The 24496-nt window shown below is 38.9% G+C and overlaps 1 protein-coding gene across 17 annotated transcripts in view; it reads left to right on the forward strand.

Annotated features, from left to right (window-relative positions):
• plekha6 (pleckstrin homology domain containing, family A member 6) overlaps positions 1 to 24496 on the forward strand; it is a 135278-nt gene that overhangs the window by 34233 nt on the left and 76549 nt on the right. For 3 of the 17 annotated variants that reach the window (XM_077573056.1, XM_077573052.1, XM_077573057.1), the window contains exons 1-4: positions 5263 to 5438; positions 18741 to 18824; positions 22849 to 22963; positions 24253 to 24357. In XM_077573056.1, the coding sequence (XP_077429182.1) occupies positions 5407 to 5438; positions 18741 to 18824; positions 22849 to 22963; positions 24253 to 24357 (336 nt within the window). In that variant the 5' untranslated portion in view covers positions 5263 to 5406. Of the gene's footprint in view, positions 1 to 5259; positions 5439 to 18740; positions 18825 to 22848; positions 22964 to 24252; positions 24358 to 24496 lie in introns of those variants that run through there. The other 14 variants (XM_077573059.1, XM_077573063.1, XM_077573060.1 and 11 more) reach the window with 8 other exon arrangements.

The following is a 24496-nucleotide window of genomic DNA, read 5'->3' on the forward strand; positions in this document are numbered from 1 at the left end:
GACTTGTCTATAGCACCGGAACCTGACTTTTGGATTCAAGTTTGTGAAAACGCATTTAAAATGACAAAACACACAAATTTACAACTTATCCAATATAAAATTATTCACAGAACATACATTACTCAATATATGATGAAGAAAATGGGACTCTCAGACTCCGACATTTGTCTCCAATGCTTACAAAACACTACAGACACTTATGTTCATGCTTTATGGTTATGTACTCCGGTTATGTATTTCTGGACTAAAGTCTTAGAAAAACTTTCCGCTATTTTGGATCTCCAAACTTGTGTTTGCTAGGTGACCTAACAACAACTGACTTACCACATAAACAATTTCAATCTACACTTGTAGCCCTTACTATCGCAAAAAAAACAATTCTTGTTAACTGGAAAAATAAACAAACTCTGAATATCGACCAATGGTCTAACCTCCTCATAAATCACATTTTAATGGAAAAAATATCTGCCTCAAATAAAAACCAAATATCAAAATTTATAGAAACATGGTCTACGTGTATAGAATTTTTTAACCTAATTCTGGTTACTTAATTCTGTCTGTTAGCGAGAGCCACTATATCGTGATAACTTACATTGATGTTTCTGCATTTGGCAATTTATTATTATATTATATTATTAGTATGGGATTTTTTCTAATGGACTTTAGGTGAACTGATGAATACACACACGCTCGCACGCACGCACGCACACACACACGCACATACATATACTCACCCACATACAAAATAATATATATATATATATATATATATATATATATATATATATATATATATATATATATATATATATATATATATGTATGTGTGTATATGTATATATATGTATATATATTAAAAAAAAAAAAACATTTATTATTTTTTTTAAATTTATTTGTTTTTAAAAAAAAAAGGAGAGCAATGATGATGTCAAATCGAATGAACAATACTGAGCTCTCCTGGAAAAAGGAGAGAAAAAAAAGAAAGAAAATTCAGTCTATTTGTGCAAACTCCTGCCATAGCTAAGATAAATAATAATAATAATAATAATAATAATAATAATAATAATAATAATAATAATAATAATAATAAATAAGAGAGTAGTACAGGTACAGTATGTATAGATATCAAGTAAAAGAGTATGTGTGAGTGCCGGTTTTTACCACCAGAGGACAGGATGCGTCCTCTGGTGGCTCGATGCCACCTCCCATCGATTGAATGTGAAAGTCAGTTGAATTTGCCAACTGGGACAGATGTCTGTTGTCTGTGTCGTTTGCCCTACTTATTTCTGAAAACAAAACAGCAGGTGATTTATAGCCAGAACCTGCTACAATTGTAATTGCATGATAATATTTACACTCTGTATCAAGGCCAGACATGGGCATGTATACGGTCAGAGCCCATCCAAGGTATAAGAACTAAGCATGTGCTTAGGGTCCCATGGCCACTATGGATCCGGGAGAGTAATTAACACGCATCAGGGCCTGGAGTATTAAAAAACAAAAGAGTAACATTTTTTTCAGGTATCCCTTGCATAATAATTTAAGTAGTTGCTTGACATCATCATAATTTTTCTTCTTCTTCTTGCTTATCTTATTTAATTAGGTCAAACACTGTGGGACCACTTCTAGAAAAGCGCAGGTTCAATGATTGATGAAACATTGCAATGACCACAACAATCAAATATCAATATGTATCCAACCATCCATCCATTTTCTTAACCGCTTGTCCTCACACGTTTCGCGGGGGGCGCTGGAGCCTATCCCAGGTGGCTTCGGGCAGTAGGCGGGGTACATCCTGAACTGGTTGCCAGTCAATCGCAGATCAATATGTATTTATATGTATATAGGGTCATACTAAACTAGCTGTCACACATTTGTTGACAAATAATGATAGTTATTACAAAAAACGGCCAGCAGGTGGCAGTAGAGTATAAGAGATCAACATGGGCCATTTTGCAAAAAAGCTCATTTACCCACAGTTCTAAACAGATTTGTGAATAATGATGAAACTTAGCTATAGTCTAATGCTAATTGCTGCAAAATGGAAACAGATATTTTATATTTTCCTGATGAAAAAAAGAGAATCTAATCTTTCTTTTGATAGGTTCCATGTTTTTATAGCAGTAGAACACAATATTCTGTGGGCCTTGCAAAATTAGTCAAAATCCAGTAAAACAGCCGGGAGCGAAGGGGGTTGCTTCTGTGAAAATGGACGGGAGTGAATGAGTTAAAGATGTGTTGCAGTGTTCATTTTCCCTGTTAAGTGTCTTTTGTACCAATGTGCTCACGTTTGTTGACTCGCTAAAGTGGTGTACAGTGGATAGTTGTTCACCAAGCGACATGCCTCCTCTCCGGTTTGCGCAAATGCACAAATGAGCAGCATGTGTTCCAAAAAACTAATGTGGTGAAACGCTAGAAAGAAGTGAGGCAAAATGCTTCCGCTTTTGGTGTGAACTGTATGCAGCATAAAGCATACTGTAAATGTTTTTCCTTCTCATAGAATACAAATTGAGTTTCATTTGGTTTTGAAATCATCAAAAACAAGAAATAATAATATAATAATAATAATAATAATAATAATAAAAATAAATAAATAAATGTGCACAATTTCCTAAAAAGCAATTATCCCAGAGTTTATCAAGGGATGTGAGATGATTTACAGAAAAAAAAGTACTGCAGTTCAATATCCTGTCTGTTTACTGGCCACACTATCAGCAACTAATTAAGAGGTCTTGTTTTTTGAAGAAATTTTTGTTTAGGTTTTTTCCTCTATGGAGATCGTGACCTCGCACTAGCAGAGAAGCAAGGATCTGTTTGCAATATTACAGTCTTTGCTGGGCACTTGCCCTCGGCCATATCAGTGTTCTAATAGAAGACTTCCAGAGACGTCACATGGTGCTTCGGCTGAATTTGGATCAGGTGGTTTGGAAGGTCTGGAGTTTGTGACTACTGCCTCTGTTCTTTCTTATAAAGATGTATAAATATGAATGCCCTTGTTTATCTGTTTCATTCCTCAGGGGGAGAACTGAAATTTCTCCTGATGATCAACAATTTACTATTCCCACATGTATTTTACATAAATTTCATTACTAATCATTTTGGAGTTGGCGACATTTTCTAAAAGTTCGCGCACACTAGTTTCCATCCAATTGTTTCGATTTTTTTAAGCGACTTATGCCCGTTTCCATCCGTTCTTCTTTGGCGAATATTGAGAGTGGACTCCGCCTCTGTAGGTCGCAGTATACACCATAGAGATGGGATCCAATAGTCATTTGAAAGAAGAAGAAGAACAGGAAGCGACTGCACCGTGCAATGTCATCTTATGAGTTTGCTTTTGTAATTCTTGATGAACTGTAGCGTTTCTTTGATGTTTTCTAAAATAGCATTAATATTCACTTCTTTAATGAATTCCCCCAAAAATTCTGTTTAATTGTCCCAACATACCTTTGCTTTGGGGCTACAAATGTACGTGTCATGTAATATCCTGTCAAACGTGCAATGTGTATCTGGTGTTGCCGATGGTTATTCGCATAAACATTTTCCATAGCCAAAATTTGAAGTTTTCTTTTTTTGATACGCTTCAAAATTTACCCCCTCTAAAGCATAAAAACTTTTTTTGCAAATTTTGGGCCTTTTTTCAAATTTCTAGCGTTTCCAGTTTTATTTTCGTATTTCTTGAAAATTTGAATAAAAATGGGTGGATGGAAAACCAATTACTATTTCTGAGGTATTTTTCAAAAACAAAACAAACACTTTCTAATACTGTAGCTGTAACAGTTGGTGTTGCAGGATAATGTATTTACTAGTAATCACAAGCACAGACAGAACTTGATGCAGTGTGTTACACTAACTTATCATATACAGTACATCAACTCCAAACATTGAAAGTGGCTTCCTAGACCCATAAACAGAACAGCTCAACAAAAGAGCGATTGACCTAAGAGATAAGTATCATCAGAATCACTACTGAATAATGTCAAAGCAGCACTGCTAAGTTTCCTTACCAAGAATATCACAGCTAGCAAACCATTATGTCAAGGCTAAATAACTTGATTTCATTGAGGAGCAATTTTACGAACCATTAACTTAATTTGTGGAGCAATTTTGGGGAGCAATTTTTTTTGCACGTTTAACCCAGGGAGTACGGTTTTATTAAACAATGATATGACAATATAATGGGAGGTTGGTTGAATGTAGGGATGCAGCTGTTTAATATTTCAGCATTCAAGTATCCAGAAAATTCTACAGAGGAATCATGCATTCGGATAAACTATATTTTTATTTAATACATAGCATTTATTAGTGAACAATCAATTTATATACAAAGTGTATTTATTTATTTATTGTTTCAGAGCTCAGTATTATTAATTAGGCAGCCCACCTGAGTCAACATGTCATCATCATCGCTCTCTTTTTTGTGTGCGTGCGTGCATGCATGTGTGCGCTCTTTGATTCACCTAAAACCTGAAATCCTTCACCTTACCTTACCAACCCCAGATACATCTGAATTCCAACAGGATTAGGGAGACATCAAGAGACCAGAGGAAGGACTAAAGGAAGGAGGGAAGGAAGGAAGGATAGATGAAGCAGAGTGATATCAAAGTGTATTTATATGCAAAGTGTATATGCATACAGATACAGCTCTGTGTTTTATAACCGCCCATTGGAAACTGCAATGAGATACTGCTTATTTCGAGCCTTTCTGTATAGTGGATTCACCTATTTGTGGATTTAAAAAATAAATGTTTATTTAGTTATTATGAGAGTGGGTGGGTAAAACCATGGAAAATGCTTGTTGGCAGTTTATCCACACTTTTTCAAGAAATGTTGGCCCTAAAAGACGAAAGGTTGTTTTTATTTCAATGCATTTGTAATGGTGTCAATTCTTCATGGATTTTTTATATTCGTGGACCAACCCGGTCCCTGTTCACCAAAGTTTTACAGTATGCATGTGTGTGTACGTATGTGGGCATATTATAGGCATATTGACACAGATAGAGAGCCATCAATGAAAGCAAATGACAAAAAGAGAAAGAGGCTGTAATAGAGCATGTACTGTACTGTCTCAGCTATGGGAGGAATAAATAAGCTGAGTGCTGCATTTCTTTGCCAGAAGGCAGGGAGTGTGTATGTGTGCGTCTTTATGTGACGGAACAAGAGGTGGGGGCTAAAGAGATAGAGAGAGAGAGAGAGAAGAGGGTGAGACAGGTGAGGAAACGAGCAGCAAGAGGGAGAAGCATGCGGTCTGAAGGAGAAAGCGGGTGGCAGCAATGTGACTCCCTCCCTCCCCTTCTACATCTTTCCAGCAGTTCTCCCCCTTTCTGTTCCTTTCTACATCTGTCATCCTTCTGTCCATCTGTTTGCGCTGTCTGCCATACTGTCCGTACATGAGTGATCCAAGGGACGATGCTCAAGTTCCGCGTGGACAGGAGGGTCAGGTAGGTGGAGGCAGAATGGAGGAGTTAACACTGGGGTCTGGGTTTGGGACAAGATGAGGGAGAGGAGAAAGGGGAAGCGGCGAGGTTGATAGAGGAGTGGATGGCCAGACGCTTGTGGGTCAGAGATGACTGCAATGCAGTACCTATTAGAAACATTGCACTGCTGTGTTTATCTATGAGTGGTGTGCTTGGTGTAGCTCATCTATAGAACACATCTTGCTAAATAAATTTGTAAATTATGTGGCTGTGTGGTGACCTACTGTAGCTTAATCTCCTCCACTAGTGGTTTGCTATGATGCTCTGACACTGGCTTTGTCAAAGGTTCTGTCAGTGTGTGTGCCCGTACATACATATATATATATATATATATATATATATATATATATCTGTGCAGCGGATCATTATTGATCCGTGGTCGGTTCGGATCACCTTTGATCCGCGGATTGGTTGGTGGGGGAAAAACAAAACATTCGCAGAGGACACCATTCAGACATGTCAAGGAAGCTGAAACATACTCAACGTAACACGCCGTCCAAAGCTTCAAAATAAACTTATAAACCAAATAATACCTTGAGGGCAATGCAAATAGCCTAGTAGTAGATATAGTAGTAGATAGTAGACTTTTACTTTGAAGTTGGCCCATGTCATGGCGTGATGGCTAGCTTGACTTCCCTTTTAGATGTTTAGGATTTCTTTATCGTAGTTTTGATCGACATTGTAGTTGCGATCAACATAAACACAACATTATCCCGAACTCATATTCAATTGCTAATTTAAGACGCTAAGAAACAGCTAATTTATTAGCCGTCATTGTATGATACGGCAGAAGTCTCGACGTAATGTGCTGGCAGCTAGCAGTAAGCACTACCAGTGAGTGCCAAGCTGGTACTGTAGCTGTAAATGAGTTTGACAGTTGGTACCTGGCTTACATTAATTATTTTTCAATATTCTGGACCAAGGCTACTTTGTAATTCACTCTCCAAGTTTAAAGGAAGGGAATTTGCATTAGATTGCAATTTGAGGTATTATTATTATTATTATTATTATTATTATATTGTTAAAAAAAAAGAAAGATAGATAGAACGTCTTCAGTTATTTTATAAAACACTTTTGCCCATTAAAATAACAACATTCAACTCAAAATGTCAAACATAGCCGTTTAGATTTTAGCAACACAATTTTAAGCCATTAATAGTTTGTGAGTTTCACTGGATGGGGTGTTATTTGAGAGTTGTGTTTGGTGAAATTTTGAAACTTAGCAGATGTGGGCTGAAATCCATGAAGACTAGAATGATAACAGTAGTGTGATAGATAGCTGTGGGGTAGGGAGATGGTGTGTGTGCTTTCATTATGAATGTATGTTTAATTTCTTTAATGTCAGAGAAGATTTCATTTAAAAAAAAGTGTTGGGGAAAGAAAAAATGTTAGTGGATCACAGCTGGGAGGTGCTGTGTTCCAATGTTGGCTTGGGTTTTCCCAGTTTTTAATTTCTTGGTTTTCCCCAAGTTTTTGGACTTCTTCCCACATACTTAAAAAAAAAACCATGCATGCTATAGTTTAATTGAATAATTTAAATTCCCCATAGATGTGAATGTAAATGTGACTGGTTGTTTTTCTGACTTGCCCTGCCATTACAGGGCAAGTCAGAGTCAACTGACCGATGAATACCCATTTTTGCTCCATTAGCTAATATCTTTCAAATTGATGTAGTGGAAAACATCCTGTAAAAATACTTTTTACTTCTACTGTCAAGTACATTTCCGAGCCTGTACTTTTTTACTTGTATAATTATTTGAATGAGTAATTTTACTCAAGTAGTAATTATTTGAATGAGTAATTTTACTCAAGTAGAGAATGTCAGTACTTCCAATCTCTGGTCATTGTGTCCTTGGGCAAGACACTTGACACACATTGCCTCCATTGTCACTCACACTGGAGGTGCGAATGTTTGGTGATGGTCGGAGGGGCCGTAGGCGCGCACTGGCAGCCACGCTTCCGTCAGTCTGCCCCAGAGCAGCTGTGGCTACGTACATAGCTTACTGCCAGTGTGCATGTGTGAGTATGTGAAGAATGTATCAAAAAAGCGCTATATAAATCTGATGCATTATTATTATTGTTGTTTTATGATGGGGTAGCAAATACCAAAGGTTTCCAGGATCTTGTTCCTCAAAACAGTCAGAAATATGAATAATTTTCCAAAATAAAAAATAATGAAAATAGCTACGGTAATATTTTCAATTTATATATCTCTATGGTCGTCGACCATTCAGTTTATGACTAGAACAACAACACATTATTTGCCCAGGGTATGAATTATCATAACTGTATATAAGTAACAAAGATTACATGTAAGTTTTTCTTCTTCTTTTTTCAAACCTTTACCTAGCTAGGAAATATCCCATGGAGATAAAAAAAAAAAGAAGCCTTCTTTATCGAGGGATTCCTGGCAAAGAGGCAGCAATAAACATAAACAATAAGAAATCCATTAGCTTCCAGCTTTTTTGTAGCATATTTCATGCATAAGGAGCCGAGTAAACAATAGCTATTTTACTCAACAACGAGCACAAGAGACCAAAACTCTACTTTTACTCTTGTGAACGAATAGAAACTAATTCAGCATTTTTATATACTATAATTAGTACCTGGTTTTGATAATAAAATATGTTTCCGTGCTTTTTTACATCTACTGTACAACCACTGTTTAAATATATATATATTTTTTTTAGCATAACAGAAACTATGCTGCATGGTTAGCAGTAGCACACCCGCACACAGTGCAGTGCAGTGCAGTGCAGTGCAGTGTATAGAGGGTTGTGGGCAATCCCAGGCCATTGTGACCATGTTGAAGTATTTTTGAGCAAGATACTGAACTCTCAGTTGCTCCCTTTTTTTTTCCCTTCTAAAAAAAAAAAAAGAATTCCCATACCGTTCACCTAAACCGAACACTTCAAAATCCAGCCAGAGTCGTGGGGCCGCCAGGAGACCCGAAGAGGGACCAAAGAAAAGAAAGAAAAGCGAAGCCCAGCACCGACCAGACACCACCCACCGGGCCACTAACCAGAGTCCTTCGCCAACCCCAAAGACATCTAAATTCCAACAAATCAGGGAGACCTCAAGGGCCCAAAGGAGAAACTGAGGAAAGGTAGAAAGGACAGACGAAGCAGAGTGAGATCCACAGACACCAGCCTCCACCGAATCAATGACCTGAGGGAGAAACAAATTGTGTCTGAGTTTCGATAGATGCTGGTGTGGTGGATCTGGCATGCATGAAAATCTCCACCAAAGAGGGGAGCCGTCGACCCCCGCCAGGACAGAGCAAGCGCAACACCTCAGCGCCCCCCAGGCCGCGGCAGCGCCAAAGGACGACCCCCGGCCGGAGAGCAAACCCAGGAGCAGGAGCGCCCCCCACCCCAACGCGGCCCGCGCCCCCAACCCAACGCAGCAGGACGGGGCACTGCAGGCCCACCAGGCACCCCACCGGCCCACAACCCCCACTCCCCCCACGACCCCCCCCCCCCACACCTCTGCCATCCACCCCAACCCAGGTGACCGCAGCACTGCTCCATACTGCGGCCTGCCCCAACCAATGCCCCCCCAGTTGTGTGGTGCATTAAAATTGGAGGGGAGCTGTAGGGGGTGTCTCCACCCTACCCCACTCCCCCCCAAAGTGTGTTATGTGCCCTAAAATGTATTGTGCAAAACTAGTGCAGTGAGTTAAGAGGAGCGACCAGCTGGGCCCCCCCCAACCCGAGGCGCATCCGTCCACCAATCCCCCACCCACCCCACCGGGACCCCTGCGGGGCTTGCCCCCCGGATACCGGGGCCCGCCCGAAGTGCCCGGAGGTCCACCGGAGCGGGGCGGGCACAACACCGATCCCGCACACTCTCCCGGCCCCCGGAGCGCCGAGACCCGGGCCACGGATGGAACCCCCGGCCTAGGGGCGGGGGGGGGGGGGGGCGGACAGGGGAGGGGGAGGGGACGGGGGAAGGAGACGACAGGAAGGGCAGGAGGCAGTGGCAGAGCCGCAGAGAGAGGGGGAGAGGAGGAGGAAGGGCGACGAGGGAGAAGGGACAGGGAGGCGGAGGACGGGCGGGGAGAGGCGAAGAGGGAGAGGAAGCAAGGGGGAGGAAGGGGGAGGGAACCACGGGGCACCCCGGCGGCCCACAGGCCCCGACCCGCGTCGCCGGGCCCAGAGCGACGGACCACGCCGGGGCGGCGCCGCCCCGAACACAGCACCCCCCAACGCAGCACCCCCCACGAGACCCAGGGAACGACCAAGACGCAGCCGCCACCCAGCAGCCAACAGAGGGGCAGACCTGCCCACGCCCAGCCAGGGGGGGACAGCACCTGTAGAGTTAGTCCCTTGGCATGCAGTGAATCTGAATATTAGCCCTTAGTGCCCATTGGAGGTGAATCTGCTCGATCCTGTTGGCAGCAACTGGGTTCCTGACTATAAAAATACAACCATTAGTTACAAACTGTCAAATGCAGAGACATCAATGTAAGTTATCACGATGTGGTGGCTCTCGCTAACAGGCAGAATTAAATAACCAGAATTCGGTTAAAATATTCTATATACGTAGACCATATTTCTATGAATTTCGATATTTGATTTTTATTTGAGGCCGATATTTTTTCCATTAAAATGTGATTTATGAGGAGGTTAGACCATTGGTCGATATTCAGAGTTTGTTTATTTTTCCAGTTAACAAGAATTGTTTTTTTTTGCGATAGTAAGGGCTACAAGTGTAGATTGAAATTGTTTATGTGGTAGGTCAGTTGTTGTTAGGTCACCTAGCAAACACAAGTTTGGAGATAAAGGTATCCTATAGTCCAAGATAGCGGAAAATTTTTCTAAGACTTTAGTCCAGAAATACATAACCGGAGTGCATAACCATAAAGCATGAAAATAAGTGTCTGTAGTGTTTTGTAAACACTGGAGACAAATGTCGGAGTCGGAGAGTCCCATTTTCTTCATCATATATTGAGTAATGTATGTTCTATGGATAATTTTATATTGGATAAGTTGTAAATTTGTGTGTTTTGTCATTTTAAATGCATTTTCCCAAACTTGAATCCAAAAGTCAGATTCCGGAGCTATAGACAAGTCTGTCTCCCATTTTAAGATGGGTAAAGACATTTTATCCGTATATGAAAGTAACTTATATATTTTTGAAAGTTTTTTTGTTGTTGTCGGAGAAAGCTTGGTAATATCTTCAGCTAAACCAGGCGTGTACCCTGAAGTGTTGGAATTTGTTTCTTTATCATATTTTTAACTTGCAGATAATGTAAAAAAATTCCGTTTGTTATTTTGTATTTTTGGAGCAAGGATGTATATGATATAAACATATTATCTGAGAAGAGATGGTGGAGATGTGTAATTCCTTTCTGCTCCCACACACCTAAATAAAACGATTGGTTGTTAATTCAAAAGTCAGGGTTATGCCATAGGGGAGAAAGCCCACAGGGCTCCACTTGGGCTTTTGTAATTTCTAATGCCTTCCACCAAGCAGTCAGGGTGGCGGAAATCATTGGGTTTTTAAAACAATTATGTCGCTTAATTGATGTTGTAATAAAGAGTAAATCTAGAAGTCTGAGGTTATTACAATCCTTCTGTTCTAGTTCCAGCCAACAGTTAGTATCTCTGTTGGGTTGTGCCCATAGAACAATATATTGTAGCTGGTTAGCTATATAGTAGTACATAAAATTTGGTGCCTCTAGACCAACTTTGGATTTACTTTTCTGAAGAGTAGATAGACTAATCTTTGCTTTTTTTTTTATTCCAGTAAAAGTTTGTAACGGCTGAGTCCAACAACTGGAACCAGTTAGCCGTAGGTTTAAATGGAATCATTGAGAACAAATAGTTTATTTTAGGTAAAACTTTCATTTTAACGGTGGCTATTCGTCCTATTAAAGAAATAGGAAGATTATTCCAGCGTTCGAAGTCACTATGAATGTTATCCAGAAGTGGAGAAAAGTTTAATTGAATTAAATCAGTTCATTTAGGTGAGATTTTTATGCCTAAGTATTTTAAATTACCTATAGGAAATGAGTAGTGTGGGTCCTGGCTTGCAGGGTTCCATGAATTTTCTATAATAGGTAGAAGTGTTGATTTTGTCCAGTTAATAGAATAATCTGACAACTGTGAGAATTTGGTTATTAAGTTAAATACTTCCCCTAACGAAATTGCTGGGTTTTCTAAATAAAGTAAAATATCATCGGCATATAGATTAATTTTATGTTCTGTTACCCCAGAGTGAATTCCTTGAATCCTCCTTTCCTGGCGTATGGCTATTGCAAGTGGCTCAATAAATATGGCAAATAATAAAGGGGACAGTGGGCATCCCTGTCTTGTGCCTCTCTGTAAAATAAAGCTCTTAGATATAATCCCATTAGTAGTAACTGTAGCTTTGGGAGAGCTCTCAGTTGCTCCTGATGCTGCGTCATCCCTGGGTGAATGAGGAGTCAAAATGTAAAGCGCTTTGAGGACCTTGTAAGGTGGAAAACGGCTCTATAAAATTAAGTACCATTTACCTGTGTGGAGTTTGCACGTTCTCCCCGTCCCTGTATGGGTTCCTCCCATATTCCCAAACATGCATCGATTCAAGTCTCTAAATTTTCCATACTGTGACTGGTTGGTAGTCCATTTGTACCCTGCTGGGGACCTGTTCAGGGTGTACCCTCTCACTCACCCAAAACACAGCTGGGCTCCAGCATGCCCGTGACCCTAATGAGGATAAGTGTTTTGAATTAAATGAATGAATGAATGATGGAAACTCAGATCCCATGGGCAATGGTGGATGTCTTCCTTAGCTTTCTGATCTGTTGTCAACCAGTTTCTCACCTGCATCACAGTATTTTCAGATGATGCACCACCAAATGCATCTCAATATAATTGCATGCCAAAAGGTTTATTCAATGTTGTAAGTCAAGTCGTCTTTATTTATATAGTGCTTTCAAACAGCCACAGCTGTCACAAAGCGTTGAATAAAATACGCCTCACATCTAAAGATCAAGTGGCTTGGGGTCACTCCAACTGACAAGACAGCTTTCATTCGGCTCTTGGCTCTCACAGGGTTTGAGAGTGCCACGGACACGTCTTGGAGAGCTGGAGCAACTTAGCTCGTTGATAACGGCTAACCGAGTGCGTTCTTCCAAAGGAGAGAACCGGTGGTAGAGCTTCACAGTCCAAATGGCTCCTCCATGCTAACTTTCAAACATTGTGTTTTTTATCTTCAGTGAAGGACAGTGCATTTCTATTGGGTAATTTTGATGTGGACCTTTCTGCTGCGTTGTGACTGGAATACCCTTAGTAGAGGCTTTCCAAATAAGGGGCGGTCGTATAGTAAAACTACTAAAAATAGTGCCTTTAAAGGCACTTTATGTTAACGCAATAATTTTGACACCCTATAATATATATATATATATATATATATATATATATATATATATATATATATATATATATATATATATATATATATATATGTGTATGTATATATATATATATATACACACACCACATAATAAATACAAAATTTCACAGACAATTACAAATAAAAATAAATAGCATAAGTACAATGCAATGCAACTGTTTAGTGCAATTTGTGCTAAGTGACATTATTAACAACTACAAGATGTTTTTAAACTATATACACAGTGGCGTGCACAGAGATTTTGGGGGGCAAGTGCAAGGGCACTTTTGTGCACAAGGAATATACCTTACTGACAATCCCGAGATGATGTCACAAGTCAAGATGGCTGTCAATTTGGTGAACGAAATCTGCTCATTGAACTTGGACTTTGGATTGTTGTAATTTGATTTGTGAGGATTTTTTTTTTTCAAAATGTGATGAGATGTCGTTTGTATGATAGTCACAGGAAAAAGCATTACAATCTGCCGTTTGTTTTCACTGAATAAAGGAAGCATTTGCATTGTAATGCATTGGATACATATCAGAAATGGATGTTCGGAAATGTCAATAGAAGTTTTTAAATAAACATTACACACACATAATAATAATAATAATACCCCACAGCTAGTTTTAATAACAGCCTATTAGGGCAACATGACTGCAAGACTTGTAGCATAGAAGTAACTTACAGTTATGGTTTGTACTAAATAAGAGCTAATAATTTAACTAATAATAGCTTCATGCCTGTTGATTTAGTACAAGCTACTTAAAAAAAAAAGATTTTTCAATACAATTAACCTTAACTCTTTGACTGACAGACGTTTTCAGAAAAGGGATGCTGTGGGTGCCAGCCAATTTAAGCATTTTGACTGATCTTTCAAGGTCCACAGAAAATTTTGTGTTTGGACTATGGAAACACACATACTACCAAATGAAAGATTGGACTCTCATCTTTAATCAGAAAAAAAGTTTGTTTCTACCTTATTCAGTTTTTCAGTAATCAACAATAGAAAATGGTTAGTTTAACCCAAATGCTCTGTTTTGAAACAAAATACGGCGAAATCAAGCTTTTTGTGAAACAATATTATTTCATGCACTCTCGTGAATTTGACACCTTTTTTGTCCATGAATGATGCCACAAACACCTAAACAGTGCTTTACTTATGTAAAACACTACCACCAACAATGAAAAAGTGTTTTTTGATAGCAAAATATGTTTATTTACATTCAACAGTGTAACAATTTGGCAAACTATTTACAAATGTGTGCAACCGTGGTACTATTTACAATTGTGTGGATGTTTCATATACAGTTTTTCTTTTTGTAACACTCCACTGCGTGCAAGGGGACGCAGCAGGATTTGCACAACAGATTAGTTTCACTGCGATTGCCCCTTCGCGTGCAGACGCTACACATTCTTGCCGGCTTTATTTTTCGGGGAATAGCAAGTATATACTGCAGTGTGTGTTTGGCCATGTTGCCATCAAGTCTACTCTCAGGATCATGATACGGTGACGTTACGGTGGTGTTACGTCTGGCTTCCTCATTTCCTTCAGTTCCTATACCGGGTGGTTGATCCATCTCATCCACTCCATTCATGGTGGCATCGTAGTCCAGAACCAGTGTCTTCTCAGACTGTACCCACTCCTCCGATGAATATGCATTGGACTCGGGGTACTCTTCGTCGTCCGATTGAACGTCCGCCTGTGCAGAAGTGCTCGGTTGTGCTCCGCGTTTTCCGCCGTTAGCATCGCTAGCCGGTGAGGCTTTATGACGTGATCATAGCCGCCGCGTCAACGCTTCCAACTTCGGCGTCAACCTCGGAGTCACCATCATCATCATCGTCGTCATCAATGTGCTCTTTAGCATTGGTCGATGCTTTTCGTCGTTGAAAAAAATGCTCAGGCGTGAGCTGCTTGCCATTTTCGCTTTCTCAGCCATTCTCCCCTCAACACTCTAGCTCCGCCTCACGTCTTCTACTGACGCCTACCCAATCTTGTCCAAAGAGCGTCAACGCTGCCATCTAGTCCCCAAAAATAGGCATTATACTAACTAGATCTGCTTGATACTTTCAGCACAGCTGGCCAAGGCTTTCATCCACCCGTTTCCCAAAAAAAAACAAAAAAACACAGTGAACGTCTTTTAACATCTTTGGCAGTCCTCCGTAGGATTTTACTAAACGCTATTTAACGTTTTTGGCAGTCAAAGAGTTAAGGAGCAAATCAATATTAAAATGGGAGCTTTAAAATGTGCTAAACACTCGTTAACATGACTGTCTCTGGCCTAGACCTTTCATCTTTGTGTGTCTTTGGTTTTATCCAAGAGAGCAGAGAGATGCTTCCATTGACTGCTTGCTGTAGCTCCTTTTCTTTTCCCCTTTTCAGCCTCTCCTTTCTAGGCATTATGCTACAGTTACTAAATAAATAGACCAATTGTAACCAAACAGACCAATGGCATGAGAATGAATAAAACTGACTGTTGTCATTACAAGAAGGCAAAAGGGTATTTTTCACAGGCAATTGACAATTCCAATCACCCGGGCATTTCATATATTTCCACAATGCAACTCAATGCAAATACTTCGATCACCAATAACGTATTGGATTGTTTTTGCCTGTGACTACAAGCAAAATACAAACCAGACACAAACTTTCAAAATTCATCCCGTCCCGACTGTTGACGATTGCTGAATGACTGACGAAATCAAAATGCGCCCACCTCTGTATAAATATACAAATTTAGATATAGTAAAACTTTGGTGTTAACAAGATGAGTCACAGATAACACAAATAGTGTGCAAAAAAACCTCAGTATGCCTTTACTATATATTTATTTACATTAAACCAGCACACAATTTTTATCTTGCATAAATTAACATGGTTATGTGAAACAACAATTAATGCAAATCTATTTGCAGGTATCTGGACTGGACTGATTGCTTTATTTTAAAGCCAGCAAGCTTTGCCCCGCTTTGGTGCGCAGAGTAGCATGGACGTAATGGTGGAGTGAACAAGTTACAAACAAGCTAAGAAGCTAACACTATTTTCATGTTTATTCTTATAGACAATGATGATTGACTGACATACATACCTCTACCCTTAGCCTGTTTTTACTCCTCCTTCTTTTGCCACTTTCTTAATGCAGCACTTGAGGGTTTGGACCTATTCATTGTAAAAGTATTTAATGTATAGACAACAACTATGGAGATAAATATGGTGCAAAACTAACTTGTACAAAAAATTGTACCTGTAGAAAAAAGTCTAAATTTGTATCTGTAAAAGTCGTGATTTATACCTGTAAAAAAAATGTGTACTTGTTAAAAAAAAAAAATGTGTATGTGTAAAAAAAAGTACCTGTAAAAAAAATAATGTGTATGTGTAAAAAAAAAAAGTATCTGTAAAAACAAATTTGTACCTGTAAAAGTTTTGATTTGTACCTGTAGAAATGACAACTTGTAGTCAAAGAAGTCGCCACTAGGAGTCACAAGTGTTTTTTCTGCTGCTGTCCACTCACGTGAGTTTTGCACCAAATATCTCGCTACAAATGGTGCAAACTGATTCGTACTTGTAGAGCACCTTGATTTGTACTCGTAGAAGAAGAGGGCGGGCTCTGGAGGATTTGGGCGGGCTAAAGCTCAACCTCATTGGTTGAGCGAACGACAGTGGGTTGAACTCAAATGACATCAGTTTTTATCATTACTATGCACAAATCCGAAATTCCAAACAAACAGAGTAGCCACACCAGTTTACGTGTCATTTTGGAAGAAGAGGACGTCCCAGGCGTGAAAATTTCAACATGGTTCAATATTCAAACACCGTGTGGAACAGCTTAAATGTTGGTTGACATGCAGAGCACTCAAAGTGGGCAGAAAGAAATAAGTTTTAGTATGAAGGTAAGATTTATTGTACAATCAAAGCTCGTAATCCGGTGCTAGCTAGCTCATCTCGTGTTGTTAATTGTCACGAAAACTGAACACATTGAAGTCACGATTTTTATTTCAAGATTTGAAGACTACCAGTGTAAACATACGATCAATAGCTTGTACCTGTAAAAATTAAAATTAAAACCCTCCTAAACTGCTGCTTAGTGCTTAGACGTGAAAATTACTATAGAGCTACAGAACCCTATTGAATATTTTACAAGATAACCTAAACCTATAACCAAAAGTGGACAGTACTCAGCTACTTGTATTTGACTAACATTATATTCAAGTATCTGTACTCTTACTATCATAATAAAATGACAACAAAACCTTTTTACTGCAAGTGAATCTTTAAGCCGCTACAGGTATTTTAACCTCAACCCTTTATCCTCTGTATTTAATCATTTTATTTTAAATATTACAATTTTTTGATAAATGTCAGTATTTTTGCAATGTATGCTTTGCAAACTGTTTTTTTTTTTTTAAAAAAAAAGGCTCTTACACTCTTAAATATACACATTTGCCTTCAACACTGAAGCCAAATAAAAAATTGTGCAAATGGAAATGTTTATGAACAATGTCTGTGTCTATCAATATTACCACTATTTCTGATATTAAGATGTGACAAAATCTTCGTTTTAAACAAGATAAAGTTTAACCGATTACGTACAATGTCAGTGGCTGTGTTTTGATAATGACACAGCTAGGAAGCTATGATTATTTTTTATTGTATGAATATGCTGACCCAACCATTCTGTTTGCACAGATATATTCTCAAAATATGAAATGAAATGATTGACAGGTGATTTTAGGTGGCATATAACAGGTTGGGTCAAACCGTTCAGCAATCAAGAGAAACAGATCTTTTAGGACATTAAAATCAAATAGCCTATGAAAATAACATTCACTTTATGAACTTGTATTTTTTCTGAAATGTTTACATAATTTAATAATTATTTTAAAACATTTTTTGCATGGATCCTACTTTTGAAATGTATTTCAAAATGTCACGTAACTCCTGACGTGCTTTCACGTACCCCCATTTGAGAACCACTGCCCTAGGCGACCATGCTGCCCGACACAATTTGATTCTGAAACATGCTGCAGCATTATATTATTTTTCTCAAGTGTGGAGCTGGCTTGTTTGTCTTAACATCTGGTGATTGTTTGTACTCACTGAAAAGACAGAGACTTGTGCTGTTTATCCACCCATCTACTTAATTAGCAGCTGCCTCTATATAGGTTTGTAGGTTAACCAGCACGCACACACACACACACACACACACACACACACACGCACACACACGCACACACGCACACACACACACACACACACACACACACGCACACACACACACACACACACACACACACACACACATTACTGGCACGAGAGTGAAGCATAAGCTAAAATCAATTTGGACCATACTGTTAGTGCTGTTGTTTTCAGCAAATAAATCATCCGAGGAGTGAGCAATGTCGTAACAATTTCGGATCTATAATCAGCTGTCAGCCAGTGTACCTTAATATTACCTCAACCACAATATTTTACTTGCCACTAACTGAAGAAGAAGCTTGGTATTGCTGCCACAGTGGTTGTTGCTCGCTTGTAGTTGCACTTTGGACAGCCACAATAAATGTTTCAGACAGACATGTGCTTGGTGCGGTTGATTCAGAGTAGCTTCAGATCCATCTTCTTGTCAAATATGTGAACATTAGCATTGAAGAAGAGATATTAAGACCATATCCTTATAGAAAGTTGGTGTGCCAGCTGTTCAGTCTCATTAGTCTTTCAACCTCTTTTCCTGCGCTCTTACTCTGTCCACAATCAGTCAGATTGATTATGTTGCTTTCATCTCTATTTGAATGGCTGTGGTCATACTTGGTTTGGTATTCACCAAATTCACATCATTCACATTCAAATCTCATTTTTGTTTTAATACTGTGAATCTCTGTGTTTGTAGTCAACATGACACCAGTAGACCAGCTGGACCAGTAATGAACACAATCCAGCTGCAAGGATCTACACCGATATACAACAATCTGCAGTGAGTTAACACACTCTCTACATAGTTGCACTTCTCAGCATGCAAATTCCATCACAGTGCTGGAAGCTCTTCACATTCTAAACTTTCTTCAAGCTATTTACATAAGAGTTGAGCAATAATAATCATGCATTTCAGGACTGTTCCATCTCTATTCAGCTATCTGATTTGTATTGGATGAAAGAATAAACAACTGTTACAGGCTGTTTATCAGCTAGCTTGTAAAGATACTGTATAGTAGCTCAACATTGCATTGAACTCTATATTATCAATGAAGTAATGTTATGCTGTGCATGCAGTACACAGTTACTGTAGTTCAATGGTCTCCAACCACTGGGCGGCGGACCGGTCCCAGGCCGTGGGCCACTTTGGACAGGGCCGTGGTGGGCTGCACAGTTGAAAGAATAAAAAAACTTACTATACTTCTGGTTAATTGATTAGCCGAGGCTTGAAAAGTGACCGGATTGTCTCTGTTTACGACGGACTCTTGACTCATGTCAAGGTGCTAATTATCTCAGTTGCGTAGCACTGATGTTTATTGACAAGTTAGCAAAATTAGTAAAAAAACTGACATATTTGGAAAGTTTCTTTGCAATGGAGAAAAGGCCCAGTGATGAGCCTATGGCCAAGAAGAAAAAGTTGCAAGGTGCATGGACTTATAGCTACAGATGATTCCCACGTATGATGGTCCGCTCATTGATTTTAGATTTGTTCTGTGGTGACTTATTATGTTGGCGCATTTAACTCATTTGCTCCCAAAAATGTATAAATATGTTCTAGTTTAAATGTTTTAAGTGTCCCAAAGACGTATTTATATGTTTGTATGTTGTCTTTTTATGCTAGAGCATACAGAAGGCTTGGTGAAGCAATGGTAGTAATGACAAAAACAGCCAGCAGGTGGCAGCAGAGTATAAGAGATCAACAAGGGCCATGTTGCAAACAAGATCATTTACCCACAGTTCTAAACGGATTTGTGAATAATGATGAAACTTAGCTATATTCTAATGCTAATTGCTGCAAAACAGAAACAGATAGAAATACACTTGTACTTATAAATATACTTTTCCTGATGAAAGAAGAGACTCTAATCTTTCTTTTGGTAGTTTCCATGTTTTTATAGCAATAGAACACAATATTCTGTGTGAATTGCAAAATCAGTCAAAATCCAGTAAAACAGCCAGGAGCAAAGGGAATTGCTTCAGTGAAAATGACTGGGAGTGAATGAGTTAAGGAGGGTGCTACTAATATAATAACATAAAAATGTGGCTTTACATTTATTGTTATATCTAGAAAATACCCCAGTTTTTGTGTTGCTCGTATTATTCATAAGCATATACCATGGTGACCTCACCATATTAAAGCGTTGTTGTTATGGTGTTTGTGCTGCTAGTACAGGTACAAAAAAATACATAGTGGATTTGCGTTTGTTGTTGTAGCCTTTTATTAATCAGCCGTCGAACAGCCAAGCTTCCCTCCCCACCAACCGAATTGGTTGCCGGTCCTCTAAAGTTGTGGACTTGTATGAACCAGTCCGTGGTGGAAAAAAGGTTGGGGACCACTGCTGTAGTTCACTTTCTGCTGAATTTGCTACTGGTTCAACTATATAACAGACCTAAAGGGGATGTATCTCGTTATTTTAAGCCCTTCTACAGTTAACTATAGGCATTTAATGATTAAATCTTACCATTGACGGTGGTGATGTAATTTTTTAGGAAATATTAGGTATTTTGCTGGCTATTTTTCAAACACGGAAGTAAAAGGCTTGGTTCAGTAAAACCCCACCTCTCCTCTCCCTGTGTGGTTGCCGCGCCCCTCTCGCCCTAAGCCCTGTCAACACACCCATGTGAAGCCCATGTAGGTTGGATATGGGCTGGTGAATGGATGAGACCCAGTTAATTTTGGCCAGGGATTTCATGTGGGCAAGCCCAGAAAGAGGCCTGGACAAAAAAATTATGGTGCCCATGATGATAATGATGATGATTATTATTATACTCGTATTACAAGACGAGTACCAGAAATGATCACCACGTGTCGCATGATGAAGACAATATCGTTTTTAGATGCCAGTGTCGCCATCTCCTGGCCAGTATGACGTTGATTTTCACAGTGTCAACTTACAGCAATCCAAAACATAAATATGGGCTGTTTTTCGATTTGTGTCTCTTGCTATATCCTATTTTCGTTTCTGAAATAAAAATTGAAAATCAAACTGTGTAACTTTCCCTTACCCGTCCCAGAAATCCAAAAGAGAAAATCAAGCTGTATTTTAATCTATTTTAAAACAGAAATCAAATAACAAGTAATTTTTCTATTTTTAATATCTGTTTCCAAACGTAATATAATATCCAATAACCAAAAGAGACACGGACCCATCTGCGCTGTCTAGCTGGGTTCCAGTTAAAAGTTGATTTGATTTGTTTTTTAGCAGCTCAAACAAATATGTCATGTTCCAAAAATCCAAACATAGCAATACATTAAAACAAAAATCAATAAAAGCAAAAATGTTGACTCCTAAAAAGCAGATTGTCATGACAGGAGTTTGAAACAGGGTATCAATGGACCCAAAGTCAGACACCGTAACCACTGAGGCATCTGCAGAAAATGGCACCAACTCATCTCAAACTGAGAAGTGCCAGTGCGAAGGTGGAGCTTAATTACATCTCTAATCTGCAACTCAACTGTAAAATACCACCTAGTTTGGGCACCATTTCTGCTCCCAAAAATTTCATCCGGAAATTTTAACTTACAGGGTCAAGCCAAACAAACAAAAACAAAAAAAAACATGGGAAAAAAACTTGTGTCCAAGTTTTCTATTGTTTTTCATTTTTTAAATACCGTGTAATGATTTTGGTGTATTCTTTGTGAATCACCCTGAACTTTTAACCAATTTTTGCTCTGCAGATAGCCTCAAGTTGGGCCTCATTAAGGCCCTAGCTAAAACCCACATGGGCAACCCAACTTTCTCCCATCTGGGGCCCACTGGGCTGATTTTGGTGGTCCTGATTGTACCAATAAGGGTTCCTTTCACACTCATGCCTCACAGTTATTTTGTTACAAGCTTTCATTAATAACAAAGAGACCAATAATACGATTAATTTCCTTTTTATTATTATTTCATGCCAAAGTACAACAAGTGGTCACAGTGTTGCATCGTTGTCAAACAGAATTTCCCATTCTCCAACTCAATTAATTAATTCTTCAATAAACATTTGAAACAAAATGGCTCCTTTGGAGCAAGAAATCATAGTGGAGCAGGAGGGGGAGAGAAGGAAGGGGGGAAAAAACCTGAGTGAGAGGTGAACCTGTGACTTTCTGTTTAGAGGGTGAATGCACTTACCACTATACCTTTAATTCAGTTGGGGTAAGCAGTGCAAAAATGATACTTGTAGACTACTTTTGTCATTATCCTGCGAGCATGGAGGTCTCAGAGAAAGTAGGCGTGTGTTTGGTCCGCATAGGAAGAGCGGGGGTGGGCCCGCACCTAATGACGTCATTAAGTGAGCACCTGCTCGTTTTCTCAGGTTGGGAGGGGCTGGTGCTTGGATAGCAGAATGACTTAGAATTTCTCATAGCGAGGCGAATGGAGGAAAACACCACTTCGGTGATGTTTTTGGTGAAGAATTAGCATTTTAACATGGATAAAAGCTCCAAAAAGTAGATTTTTCACGACATTTCTGTGTGGTAGCCCAGCACTACCACAAGCATTGCTAGGAATTCCAGTCAGCGCAGAAGGACAGTGACATTTATTATGAACATGCCTCATAAGAAAAAACAACAACAACAAACGTCTGTAAGGCTTGACCATGAGTCACAGGTTTGAGATCCCATCAAACAAAAGAGAGCTGCGGCGGTGCCCTTAGGCAAGGCACTCACCAGTTGCAAATGCCAAGACCTGGACTGACATCTCTCCTCAGTTGTGAAAACATTCTCATCAAAGTTGAATCTTGCAACTTCAGATGTTACTGTAAACAATTTTTTTTGTAAAAAATATGATACCTCAGCATCATTGCTTTTTTTTCTCTGTCAGGAGCTGTGATTTGATGATGAAAGGGAAAATAAACACTACTGCTGAGAAGATCAATCACAGTAAAAGTACAAACATGGTGTCAGAAGCGTCTCAAGAAGTCCAGCCTTGTGTACGGGTAAGAACTACACTTCATATAAAGTCCGTTCAAACTATACACCTCAAAGGCAAATATTGTTTTTTTCTTTATCAGACCTTTAAAAGTGAGATTACTGTTAATTCTTGAGAATAACACATTTGTATATTACATGCTGGTGAACAATTATTAGAACATACCCATGGGCTACTCATGTTGTCCTTGGGGCTAACTAGTACATGCTGGTACCTACACATGGCGCATGTTTTTTTTCTTAAGGTCAATGCGAAGGCATCTGTGTAACTGTGTCTCTTTTGTATGACCTTCCTCTGTACCCATCCTCCTCTTCTATGTGTAACTGCTGCAGAAAAGGAGAAAAAAAAAGTTAAATGGAGGCAATAAACTTCAAAGAGTCGGCTTGTTTACTCAACTCTGCAAGCAGCCAATCGTATTGTTCCCTCCTTAGAAGTCCTCACAAAAAAAAAAAACAAGAGTAGAGGTCATTACTGGTGACAGCCAGTGTTGGCGGTTATTGTACAATTGGACAATTTTTCACTGGCTGTGTTAGCAAAAATAAAAAAACTTAATTCTCAATATGTTGCGGTAAATATTACAATTCAATAATATTTATACGATCATCTTATTTGACTTATAATTTATGTCAAATAATGTTGGGTGCTGCGTGTGTAGCAGTGTCTACCATGGAAATCTATTTCACCCAGCTTTTACAATTTCACTAGAGCTGGGTATCGATTCCAATTTACTTGATTCGATTTCGATTCACAAGAGTTCAGTTCGATTTGATTTGGATTTTTTCACAATTCGATTTGATTTACTTCACTTCAATCCAATATTGATAAATTATGGAACATCAATTCTTCTTAAATGTCAAGAACATGATAAAAGCGCCACAAATATTAAATTAAAAGTAAATCTTAACACGTGTTATTATCACTTAAGTGTTACACAAGCATTGACATCAGCAAGGACGAGATGAAAACATTTTCACAATTGTAATTCAATAGTTTTAAACATAAATTAAAAATATTCTAAATTGTCTAAAAGTGCAATAAATCAAGTCTTTCATAAATCATGTGAACAGTAATTTCAAGAAAACTATAAGAAATCGGTTTTTAAAACTTATTTTCTTAAGATTTTATGGGAAAAAGAGACATTAAAATGTTTGATTCATGGTTTTATGAAAAAAAAATGCATGGATGCAATTAGTTGGCAATTTGCATACTCACCCATCATCCTCCAGCAGATGCTGTGGCACCCTCAGATTTTGCTTTACTCTATAACACTCATAGCATTTCGTCTTCTTGTCTCAGACATCCCGAACGCCAAGAAAGGCGGCTACATTTGGGAAGCGCTCCAACTCCATGCGTAGGAATCCTAAAGCAAAAGTCAGCAAAGCAGGATGGCTATACAAGCAGGTAGGTATATTATTCAATCACCAATCCATTACTGCCTGTTCTTACAGAGAATGTGTCATAGGGTTGAAAATTATTGTTCTTTCGGTTCATTATAATATTATGTGTCTCAAACAAATTAGATAGTATATTAGTACTACAA

The sequence above is a fragment of the Vanacampus margaritifer genome, chromosome 8 (genome assembly GCF_051991255.1).
Source record: "Vanacampus margaritifer isolate UIUO_Vmar chromosome 8, RoL_Vmar_1.0, whole genome shotgun sequence".
Classification (NCBI taxonomy): Eukaryota; Metazoa; Chordata; class Actinopteri; order Syngnathiformes; family Syngnathidae; genus Vanacampus; species Vanacampus margaritifer.